The 12,769-nt window shown below is 43.0% G+C and overlaps 1 protein-coding gene across 2 annotated transcripts in view; it reads left to right on the top strand.

The window, feature by feature from the left end:
* The first annotated feature begins 1,803 nt into the window (after positions 1 to 1,803).
* CERS6 (ceramide synthase 6) overlaps positions 1,804 to 12,769 on the top strand; it is an 82,092-nt gene continuing 71,126 nt past the window's right edge. For both annotated transcript variants that reach the window (XM_035133147.2, XM_035133156.2), the window contains exon 1: positions 1,804 to 2,210. In XM_035133147.2, coding sequence (XP_034989038.1) covers positions 2,041 to 2,210 — 170 coding nt within the window. In that variant the 5' untranslated portion in view covers positions 1,804 to 2,040. The remainder of the gene's footprint in view (positions 2,211 to 12,769) is intronic.

Below are 12,769 nucleotides of genomic sequence, written 5' to 3' on the forward strand. Positions count from 1 at the left end.
CTCTTCCTTCTCACTATTTCATTTTCCCTTTTGTTTTTCTGGTTTACGGATGATAAGTCTGAGACCAAGCATGGGTGTAACCGGAATTAATCTTGGGAGGGGGCAGAATACCCACCTGTCATCTTCCTCTATCTGATTCTATCTAGAGGATTCAGAATGAAATGTTTCAACAACACTTGTTTTAATAATAATAATAATAATAATAATATATTTATTTATACCCTGCCCATCTGGCTGGGTTTTCCCAGCCACTCTGGGCGGCTCCCAACAGAATATTAAAAACACAATAAAATATAAAACATCAAACATTAAATTACTGTTTTAAATTACTGGCTGCTGCGGTTGCCAACTTTTTTGCCCTTTGGGGCTCCTGCACTTGTACTACATAGTGATAAAAAAATAAAATAAAGTAATTTGTCACCGAGGATCCTAACACCCACCCACCCACCCTACATCCCAAATAAACTTCTTACAATCCCTAGGGTTTGAAAAATTATCTTCTAGTTAAAATCTGACTGCTGGGTCTAGTAAACTGTTTGCTGCAGGATCAAGCAATGTGAATCTTTGCTCGTGTGGATTATTTAAAACCATTTATAAACTACCTCACTCAGTACTTTTAAAGAATCTCTACACTGTGTACAATGTAAAAGATAATAATATCAATAAAACAAAACTACAACGCAAAACCAGTAAAACAGCAGCATAGAAGCACGTTAAAGCCAATAAAAGTGGGATTTCAGGGAATTCAAACAAATAAGCACAGGATCCAAAGGCGGAGCTGTGATTTATGTCAGCGGCCGGCAGGACACTAACCTGTCATCATCCTCTGTCTGGCTCTAGCAGCTTCAGAATGAAATGTCTGCAGAACACTTGTTTTAAATTGCTTTCTTTTGACCCCAAGTGCTCAGAAAAAATCTGTCAAAAATCTCCAGTCATTTGCAAACTAGGAAGCTAAATAAAAAAATAACAACAGGGAGTACCTCTTGTGCTATTATCGAGTGCATTTTGAAAAATTACCAAAATAAAAAAACAACCCACCATTTTTATCTTATTCTTTTAAAAAAATCTAAACTAGAACAAATTTTATTGGGTTTGCTGAGAACCTTTCCGCACTTCCTCCTCCAATTCCTCTTTTTCCCAATGCAGTTTTTCTGTGCACACTCAGTAAGCATACCCACATACTCCCCCCCCCCCCAACAACAACACCTAGGCATTTGGGGTGTTCACCTGACAACAACAGCAGCGGGTGGACCCTGGCAAATAGGTTCTTACTTATCAAGAATCAAATAAATAAACAAATAAACAAATAATCTCTCCTAGCTCTCTCCAGTCTGTGAGTAGAGTATAAGATAGTATAGAGTATAGAGATAAGATAGATAGAGATGTATATGAAGAGAGAAGAAGAAGAAGAAGAAGAAGAAGAAGAAGAAGAAGAAGAAGAAGAAGAAGAAGAAGAAGAAGAAGAAGAAGAAGAAGAAGAAGAAGAAGAAGAAGAAGAAGAAGAAGAAGAAGAAGAAGAAGAAGAAGAAGAAGAAGAAGAAGAAGAAGAAGAAGAAGAAGAAGAAGCAGCAGCCAAGCACCAAGTTGGTGCCTTTAAACCAGGCGCCAAGCGGACCCAGCAGCGGCAGGAAAGACTCTGGCGCCGTCGGGCGCGTGAGGGTTTATCGCGAATCCCGCTGCCTGACGCCCCTGCAAGCCAATCAGAGGGCGCGTCCCTGAAGCACCTTGTGACACGCAGAGGTGGCCCTCCCTCTCCTTGCCCCGAGCGAGAGAGGCTGGGAGGCTGGGCGGGTCCAGCTCGGCCGCTGCTCAGGGCGGGGTTTGGAGAGCAGCATCCGCGATCGCGGTTTGTCGCCGCTCAGGGCTTATTTAAGCCGGCCACGCGCGCACACGAGCACAGGCGCGCGTGCGCAACGCAAGGCAGCTGCTGAGCATCCTTAGCAGCAGCAGCAGCAGCAGCGGCGGCAGCAGCATCGGGCAGCCAGGGAGCCGGTGGGGGAGCAGCAGCGGCAACAGCAGCCCGAGCCAGACAAAGCAAAGATGGCAGGGATCCTCGCTTGGTTCTGGAACGAGAGGTTCTGGCTGCCACACAATGTCACCTGGGCGGATCTGAAGAGCACCGAGGAAGCCACCTTCCCTCAAGTGGAGGACCTCTACCTGGCCTTCCCCCTGGCCTTCTGCATCTTCATGATCCGCATGGTTTTCGAAAGGTCAGGCTGCGATCTGGATCTGGATGCTTCTCTCTCTCTCTCCAGCCCCACAAGCCCCCCCCCAGGCCCCCAGCCCAGGAAAGGGCTGCCCTCTTCTACTTCTTCCTATAGGCAAACCAACTCCCAACTCGCTCGTGTGGTGGGGCTTGTTTTCTTTGGGCCATTGGGGTCTCTCCGCCTCTGGGGATGTTGGCTCTGGGGGGTGGGGGGGTGAGGGGAGAGGGCTTTGCAGTTCGTATACAGACAGCCTCATGAGTGCGGATTATATGGGGTGTACGGATCAAACTTCTCTGAAGAATAAGAGGGGTGTGTGTGTGTTGGTCGCCAGCATTGGTCCAATGTTAGCAGCATTGGTCCAATGCTGCCACAGTGACTTAAAAAACCCCAAAAACATGCCCCCTCAAAAGGCGAGGAGGCATTTTGTTTTGATTAGAGAAGCTTTTCGAGCTAAGCTTTGGATCACCTTCCTGGTCGCTCCTTCCCCCAGATGCTACCAATGCAGATGGTTTTGTGGTGGGCAATGTGCCTAAGTGATGGCATTCAAGGCAAATATTCATTGATAAATGACCAGCAGGCTTGCTAGTATCGGATTGGGGGAGGGGGAACTATGCGCTTGACCCTGCTGAAAAATCCAGTGTTGTTTATTTTTGAAAATGGGAACTCCACATTGATGGTTCCACCAACTTCCTTGAAATAGGCTAATCGCCTCATTTCTAAAATGAGGAAAGCAGGGTTCAGGCAAGTCTGCCTGGAGCCCAGGCCTCAAACCTGTAAACTGCTGTCTAATAGCACAGCTGTGAGTAGGTAAGCTGTGAGCAGGAGGTGAAATGCTCTGCATATAACCCAGAGGTACACATACCTTTTACCTCGTGTTCCAGATCTCATGTACGGCATTTTGAACACCTCATGGGTTTATGAGTCCTTGGTCGAAATAATCCTAAAAACACTATTCCGTGTGGAACACCTGACTGGGGAAAAAAACACCATTTCTTTAAAAGGTTGCTTGTATACTGGTGACATAGCTTGTAGGTTTTTAAGTAGAAGAATATCAGTGTCATAAAACAGTAAAATGCAAAATATACTCAATGAATGCAATCTGATTATTAATTAAGCTAGGAATCTATCGGTTTTCAGTCCTTTGTTATACCTCCAGAATTATTTGCTCCAGGAAAAAGCCTGATGGTTAAGTTGGCAATCTTTCCTTTATGCTTTCTCTGTTCCGTTGAAGAGCTGTTTCCCTTCATGATAAACACAGGACAACAACACAACAGAAAAGAATCCTTTTTGGAAATGCAGAATAATAACTGCTGTGATAGTTAACTGAGAACACCTCTTAAATTTTAAGGTTGCTGTTTATAATGATCTACACAGAATATATCACTTTTCTTAAATACTAACCCAAACTGATCATAGACTAAATGTCAGCTAATATACTGTGTGAAGATATTGTGTGGTAAAAATGTCTATTTATTGGCAACTAGTTTTCCTGGAGGGTCATTTTGAGTACTTCTGCTCTAGCCTTTTCTTCCAAGATGGACAACATTTGTTTACTTGTTTTCTCTCCTGGATTCTCAGGAATATGCTTTCCACACTGTTACATTCCTGCATTTTCCCTGTTGTCCTGCTTTTTTAAAAAAGTTTTTTTTTAAAAAAAAAACACTGTTTTGTAGTGATTTTTATATCTATCAAAATAACAGCTCAAAGCTTTCAAATATGACATAGTGCTATTGTTTTCCCTGGTGTAGTAAAGTGCTTGGAGATGTGCCCCTCCCTTTTCTACATTACCTACCTGTCTATAATTAACTTAAATGTCTCTATTGCTCCATCCTCTGCTGTGGAGTTCTTTAAACTCCTTCTGCCTTTAACCTGTATGGTATGGAGGGGGTAGGGGGAAAGAGACCTTATCCACTTCTCTTTTTTATTAACACATTATGGGATGGATGGATGCATGCATGTAAGTCTTGAGAATTTTTTAAATGAAGGACATACGGAGCCAAAGTTATTGACTGTTGCCTAGGCTGCAGGACTGTCTTAGCACGGTAGCCTCAGCAACACAAGCTCTGACTGTCCTCCCTTGGTGTTGCTGGGTAAGTCTGCTCAGTACACCCATGGTAGGAGTGCATGATGGTGATGCTGCTACCCGTTTCATATTGCCTTTTTTCCTTCCAAGTGTTCTCAGTCTCCATTGCAAGAGACCGGCCCATTTGGATAGGTGGAAATGGGGCTTCCTATCAGTCCAAGAGAGGGGTGCAACTGTAGCTCCCCTCTGCTTGTTATTGCGGGTTCTTTTTTCCTTGTCATCTCAGCTCTTTTATGGGGTGAGCTGCAGCTATGACTGTCCTTCTCCACATTCTTTGCAATCGATTGTCCTAAAGCACATACAGTGGTACCTCGGGTTAAGTACTTAATTGGTTCCAGCGTGACATTCGCACCCCGAAAAGTATTTAACCTGAGTGGTGATAGCGTGCATGTGTGAAGCGTCGATAGAGCGTTTCTGCGCATACGCGAAGCACGTAGATCGCTTCTGCACATGCGCGTGCGGCGGAACCCGGAAGTAAACACTTCCAAGTCCGCAGAGTACTTAACCTGAAAGTACTCCACCTGAAGTGTACTTAACCCAAGGTATGACTGTATTGTCTTGGAGACTCTGAAGGAACTTTGGTCTTAAGGATCCTTCTTTTAGGATGATAACACTATAGTTTAAAAACAAAACAAAACCATGCCACTTGGGGATTAGATAATACTCTGCTGTCAAGGAGTAGGACTAACACTAGTATGACATTAATCAAGTAAAAAATAAACTGGTGTGTTTGTAACATATACAAAAACTTTGTCAGAAGGCGGCTGTTTCCCATCCACAATATTTTGCTTTTTATTACTCACAGATATTCCCTATCTGGAATGCCACAATTCTGCTCTTCCCTTCTACTTCAAACATCCAATAATCTCTCTTTTGTTCGTCACCAGTAAAGAACAAACACTTTCTTAACAATGCACATTTTTAAGAGCCCAGAATTGGATGTACACTGAGCAATTTGATAACCTGATGCTCTGCATATGTTTACCAGGATGCCCAGGCCAAATATTTATTTCTGAATCCTTTATAACTACCCTTTCATAATATAGTGCAATGTCCATATATGGCTTTTACATAGTTCACATTATTGCTTTTTATAAAGAAAGAGAAGCTCCCATTTTCTCCTGCCTAAACTCAGGAAAAACGTATGCAGAATTCTCACTTAGGTAAACTACCATAGAGGCAAAATGTACAGTACAACAGTTTTTTATATATATAAAATCAGCTCATAAAATATTGTATTCTACCGAGTTATGGAGGATGGGTTTAGTTACTTGCAGTTACACTTGAATCTCCGCATAATTGGGGTAAACTTTGTTGTCCCCGATCTTTTGCATTGGGGTGTATTTCCCTCCCCCCCCCCAGGAACTGTGAGAAGAGGGCACTCCTTGGGTTCCCTTGTGTGCCTGAGAGCCTTTCAATGGAAACATGGTTCTCTGAGGCCCCATAGGCAATAGACTGAGGAAGTGGAACATAGGAAGGGTAGAGAAATAGATTTTTGGTGAAAGGGCATGGGAGAGGGGGCAACTGAGGAAAGAACAGCTTCATGGTGCTTAAAGGAGTTAAGCACCAAAGACCAAACAGAGTTTGGTCAAAAGAGAGTGGCTTAAAGAAGGGGCACAAAGTAGGCCATTCCCTGTAAAGGTGGAATCGGAGGGAACAGTTTGTAAGGATTTGAAGGGAATAATGGGTGGTAGAAAAATTGGTGTTGAAGAAAGAAGTTGATGGGAAAGTAGGACATGGGGAAACCATGTGGCTTAGAGATGGGTTGTTCTGTACTGTTGGCAGGGTGACAGAGGGGGCCAGGGATACATAAGTACCGGTATGCTAGGTTTAGAGTCTCTTGACTCCGAGGTGTCAGTATCATGGCAATATAGGGAGCTGGCAACCTTAGAAGGACGAGGGAGGGGCGTGATGCGGTAGGTAATGTAATTGATTTGAACTAACTAGCCAATTCTAAGACTGCTGACTTCCAGGAATGTCTTTGAAAAGTGGTATGAAGTCAAAGTAAAAATGCTGTGAGCCCTCTGCCCAGCTGTCGCCCATTATTGTCATGGCTTCTCCCCACAAAATCCCGCAAAGGAAATATGGGTCTCTAACAGACTTTGTAGAATCTCACAACTCTAATCCCCAGAGTTCCTTGAGGGAAGCATATCCACCAGTGTCCATAGAGATTTGGGCCCAATACATTCATTACATTTTGATTTTATTTTTAAATGAGAAGCAGCTTGGGTAGATGGGAATTCTGAATAGATGCACAGAATGTGGAAAGGTGTGTTGAACCCCCTTTGTCTACAGCTTGTTCACACCCACGCTTTTCAGATTTTTCCACCATGCCTCCCCATCCCCTGGGCAAAAGTTTCACTTGCACGTTTGCCCTCTAAAATAAACATTTCAAACTTCTGAATTAGGAAAGACCATGGACTCAGCTACATTAGTAAAAAAACCTTTGTTTTGAATGCATTATAAACACGCACCAGATGGCACTGGAGAGTAAAAAAGAAATTATGCAATTTTCTATAACTTTTTTTCTTATAACGATTTAATTTCTTTCTTATTTATAGAATTTTTTTCTGTGTGTGTATAGATCCACCCTAGCAAAACTGTTTGGAAGTTGTGCTCAGAATGTTGTTTGGGGTCCTGATCTGTTTTTTTTGGGGGGGGGCAAACCATTGTTTGCTGGGTTTGGAAGAGAGAGAAAGCTTGCATAAAGAGCCCATATAGATTTATTTATGCAAATAGATTCTTATCCTGCTATTCCATGACAAAGGCAACATAGAAATTCAATTTAGAACAATAAAACATACCGACAAAAAAACACCCCTAAGGTAATTAAGTGAAATACTGTATTGATTTAAAGCAGATTAGTTACAATTAAAGACCTAGGTAAACAGGATGGCCTTATCCTGGCATTAAAAAAAATAGTAATGACAGTAGAAATTGAATTGTGGAGAGGGAATTCTACCTTCAGGGCTCCCACAGAAAAGGTGGGGACACCTGGAAAACTTGCTAGTCAAGTTAATATGAGAGAATGTGGTTCTCTTGTTAACCTTGACCCCATACTTGGACTCTATAGGTTAAAACCAGCCCTTTGCATTGTTCCCCAGACAAACCGGGCGCATGTGACAATCTTGTAAGTTTGCTAGTGAAATAGTTTCACTAAGAAGAGTCTAGTTAACCGTCTGGCTGCCACATTCTGGATCAGTAAAGTTTCCAAATGCTTTCCAGAGGCAGCCCCTCATATGCAGAGCATCATTTCTGTTGTGTATTGGTGTATATATGGCTGTGTCGTCTCACTACTTTACAATTTCACTACACCTTGAATTATGCTTGTTGTATTATCCTAGACAAAGCAAGCTATTCTGAAGTGCTAAACAACAGGGAGATAAAAATGAGCTCTCTAATCTAGCTCTCGCTGGGCTGGTAAACCTGTGTCTGGCCTGTCCTCTTTTCAGCCTCCTCTCAGACATAGGAGTGTGCTTTTTTTGTTTATGTACAGGGGAGCCATTCAGCCACATGGGCTCCCCCCTTGATCTGAATGGGCAGATTTACCACTTCCGTGTGAACTAGGCTTAAATATCAATTTTAAATAAGCTGATAGACTGCTGAGGTAATACAGGGGACTACATCACTTCAGGTTGTGGAATAGGCCTCAGAGCAGGTGCCAAACAGGCCCTTTTAATGGGGTCCTGGAGTCTACTTATTAACTGATTCCATAAGAATATTCCACAAGTTACTTAAGCAGGTTTTGTCTCCTTAATTTTGCCTCAAAGTCCTTTCAGAATGTGGCTATCTGTGAGTAGTACTTTCTAAATAATATTCTTAGGTTCAACCTTTCCAGCTTTAAAGGATACTTAAGTGTCTTAAGACAGTGGGTTTGTAGGTTAGGTTAGGAAGGTGATCGTGTTAACTTACTTGCTTTTATCAGAAGCATTTTTTCCCCTTACGGAATCATGTTTGCATTCTTTTTACATATAAACACTTAACCAAAATTTCAGGATCGTGGTTTGACATTGGTTTCAGGTCATCGCTTGTCCTGACGTGGGTAACCAAAGCTTCCCTTATAGAAACTATGGTTAATTGTGAAAACTTTGTCATTGTACCCAGGTGAGCCACAAAGGGAGAAGTGAAGGGCCTATGGGCCAAGGGCTAATTTATATCTCAACTTGTTAAACCAAGATAGGTTCACTCAAACTTGTGCCAATTGGTTCTTTTGAAAATGCCTTGCTAATAATGAAAATTGCAGACTGAAGGTGCATATGCAAGGCAAGATGTACATTTTCAGCTGGTTCGCGGACTAAGGCATACAAAAGGCTCACTTTTATCTCTGCTTATTACGCTAAGATAGGTCTGTCGCTCACTTTTATAGTTAACACAATTGTATATCAGTTGACATTTATTCACTGATTATAAGCTAACTGCAACAGCTAGCAATCTAATGAGAATTATTATTTTCTTTGCAGTCCTATGTATGATTACTTGGACGCACGTTTCATTGAATGTAGTAAGCAGGCGTAGAATCAGACTCTGTGTGGCTTTACACAAAGATTTAATAATGTCTGTCCAAAGACACATGACGTACAATACGCTTGACAGCCTGCTTTGAGGATTACAATTTATTACTCTCTATTTTCAAGTCTCCTTTTGACCTAGAAATGGATACAGCTTCTAATGGTGCTAATCTCACCCTATTTAGCAGGGTGTCTTCATGACCACCTCAGATTTCAGTATTATTCACCATAGTATTCCATTCAATATTCTGCTTTTCATCTTTCCTCAGTTGCTTAAATCACTTAATGCAAATGTAGTAGGAACACAAGTTGTAGCCATTTTGGCAGAAAGTGCAATCCTACGTCTTAGGTTGATCTCTATCTATGTTTGTCCCAAAGTCCTGCTGAGTTCAGTGAGGCTTGCACCCAAGTTGGTATACAGAGGATTGTACCCTTAGTCATTTCGTCAAGAACTCGCCTCTGCTTTCTGTATGGAAGTGCCAGTATTATATCTCTCAATTACATCACTTCAAGATAATTGCTCTTTCCAGAAATACCTAAGGGATTAGACGCTCAGATAACTTCTTATTCCAGTCTTGCTGATTTGTCAAGTACAAATTTTGACATCAAACTGTTTTGTTGTTGTTTAGTCGTGTCCGACTCTTCGTGACCCCATGGACCATAGCACGCCAGGCACTCCAAACTGTTATGAAACTGTTATCAGTTGTTATGAAGAGATTAAGCACAGGTTGGACAGGGATGTGCTCCCGTTCCTCTGTCCCTGCTCCTGCCAACCTAGCAGTTTAAAAGCATGCCAAAAGTGCAAGTAGATAAATAGGTACCACTCCGGCGGGAAGGTAAACAGCGTTTCTGTGCGCTGCTCTGGTTTTGCCAGAAGTGGCTTAGTCATGCTGGCCACATGACCCGGGAAAACTGTCTGTGGACAAACACTGGCTCCCTCGGCTTCTAAAGGGAGATGAGCGCCGCAACCCCAGAGTCTTAACTGTCAGGGGCCCTTTACCTTTCCCTTTACCTTTAGGACAGGGTAAGACCAGATTCAAATCCCCACTCAGCTGTGATCTTTCCTGGATAACATTGAGCCAGTCATTCACTTAGCCTCAGTTTAACCCACCTTGCAAGGTTGCTGCGAAAATGAAATTGGGAGGAGAGGCCAAGTGTGCCATCTTGAGTTCTTTGGAGGAAAGTTGAGATATAAATGTAATAAAGGAAGGGAATATATTTTATAAGTTTCAGCAGCTTGGGTAAGGGTTGGTGGGGGGGAAATCACATTCCTAGCTGCATGAAATAACTTGTTCTTCATCATGCTAGGGACCTGTTTTTTGTTTTTTAAAAAAGAGAAATAATTTCATTGACATAAGTGGGGCTGATTTTTTAATACTCCTAGAATTGTCTTGTAAGGTCCAGTTTTCCTTCAAGCTTGAAATAATTCAGATTCTAATGTCTGTTTACTGAGGCTTTAACAAATTATTTGTGATAATGGGTGTAGGTCCTTAGTTCCCCCCCCCCCAATCCCTGCTCTTAACCTTTGAACCTTAACTAATCTAGTCCAGCAGTCCAGCAGCTTCTAATGGAAAGTGCTCATTTCAAAGGGAATGCACCTCACAAATGCCTTTTAATGATAAAGTTATATGGGAGAGGCAGTGCTCCAGAAACAAAGACTGCAAGGCAGAGATGAGAGCAAGAGGCTGATCTTCAGTAAAGCTGGATAAATCTTTTCACACAGTCAATAGAGGGGATGGAGGGGAAATATCTCTGTTCTTCATACGGTGAATTGGAAAACACGACTTAGAGAATGGGTTTCGTTGCAGCACCCTCTGTCTCTTCTCTCCACCCCACCCCAACATAATCTCTCATGATTATGTCACTCTTGTGGTATTTGGGTTTCTTCCATTGTGATTGTCTGGCTGCTTCATGGTTCATAGCAGTCCTACTGGATCAGACAAACAGTTTGCCTAATCCATCACTCTTTTCCTGTAGTGACAAACCGGACACCTCTAATAAACCCACAAACAGGACATGGGAACAGTAGCTCTCCCCTACTGGTAGCTCCCCAGCTGCTGTTTGGAAGCACAGATGGTACCTGCAATAAAGTGTTGCAGCACGGAGCACTCCTGGGTGGGGTTCCTGCTAGCTGTGGCCCTTTTCAGGAGATTCCATTCTCCTCTCACCCTGTTCTCAGACTCCAAAGGATCTGTCAGCATTCCATGCCCAATGGGCACGTTTGGCCTCCATTGGGTTGTTTTTTAAAAGTTCTTTAAGGACACTTTTTTAAAAAAAACAACAACTTGGCAGCCTTTGAGGTTTCCCGAAGCATTGTTGTTGGCTGTTTGCAACTTAATGATGTGGGTGGGTGTGTTTGGTGGGGCAAAATACTCTACATGAGCAAATGGCCAGGTGCTGGTTCATGGGAGAACATGGGCAGGTGTTAGCTCTGCTCCCCTTCATCTATGAGGCGAGGGAGGAAACTTTTGGCCATTGTCAGATTGCTTTGCAAGACACCAGTGAAGAGACTATTTTGGCATCCCTTGCAGCTGGAAGGGAAGAGCATATCATCTCATGGAGTTATCGTCTTCTTTTTTCTTAAAGGGGAGGAAAGGGCTAGTTAGGGAAGCTTCCAAAGCTTTGACTAAGTCATGAGATGAAAGATCTTGGGTGCAGCTGAACCCTTTCATTTTCTGAGTCTTGCAACAGGGGTGAAGCAGTTCTCTTTGGTGAAAGAGGCAGTAGCATAATTCACTGCAGTCTAAAAGATGGGTGGTGAATCTTTTTTATCTATAGTCCCTCTCCTCCCTTTTCTGAAAGCCTGTTCTTGTGCTTACGCCATCCACTTTACAAGCCAGCTAAAATTTGCAGAAATTACTACAGTGCAGTGTGAGAACAGTTCTTGTGGCACAACCTGCATGCTTATGACAAAAACCCCCTTTTTTGTTATGTTTTTAAAACATGTAGGCTCCTAACAAAAAAAGCAGAGTGTGGCAGTGGCGACAATAGTTGGTTTTGCAAATCTCAAGGAGTTGCGTTTGGCAGCCTGCTGATTAACGGAAGCCATGCGATTAAAATGGAGATAGGGCATCTTAATTCGCCGTGATACAAAGAAAATGATGGGGCTTCAAACAAGCTTCAACAAGCCTATGAACTAATTTCTAATCCCTAATTTGCAACGACTCTGTTCCTGTACGTAAAAGAATGCCCGTGGGGGGGGGGTGTATCAGAGGATCAAGGTGACATGCTCTGCCCCCAACCTGTACACATTTAACTGAATGTCTCTGTAGAACATCTGTGTGTACGGCACTTTCTCTGCAACTGGGAACTCTGGGAAAAGCGATCTAATGAACCACAAAAGGGAAAGCCCTATGTTACAGTGGTACCTCGGGTTACAAACGCTTTGGGTTACAAACTCCGCTAACCTGGAAGTAGTTGCTCCGGGATGTGAACTTTGCCCCAGGATGAGAATGGAAATCGTGCGCCGGCAGCGCGGCAGCAGTGGGAGGCCCCATCATTGAAAGTGTGCCTCAAGTTAAGAACGGTTTTGGGTTAAGAACGGACCTCTGGAACGAATTAAGTTTGTAACCCGAGGTACCACTGTATTCACTTTGTGGACATTTTGACTGAGAGTGAGCACATCGCCCCTCTGTGCTTATTTTGCTCTGCACACTTAAGAATGGGGCAAGTGTGCACGGCTGATTGTCACCAGAAGAGGACATTCATAGTGCAAAACCTCCCTTTTCAAATTGCAGCTATCTTCCCTTTCAGGCTGCAACTTTTCTCCATGCCTTCATGTCTATTGAGGACAGTATTCATAGTATGGTGGAGTATGGAGAGCCTATCCTTGGGGTCTTGCTCTGTGCTTGGGTCACCAAACTCTCTGACTTTTTCACATGCTAATGCAGCCTCTTAACTGCTCACCCAATCAGGTAAGGTAGCCTTACATATTCCAGACCTGCCTCCGTCCACCCTACATTCTGCAAACA

The sequence above is a fragment of the Zootoca vivipara genome, chromosome 1 (genome assembly GCF_963506605.1).
Source record: "Zootoca vivipara chromosome 1, rZooViv1.1, whole genome shotgun sequence".
Lineage (NCBI taxonomy): Eukaryota > Metazoa > Chordata > Lepidosauria > Squamata > Lacertidae > Zootoca > Zootoca vivipara.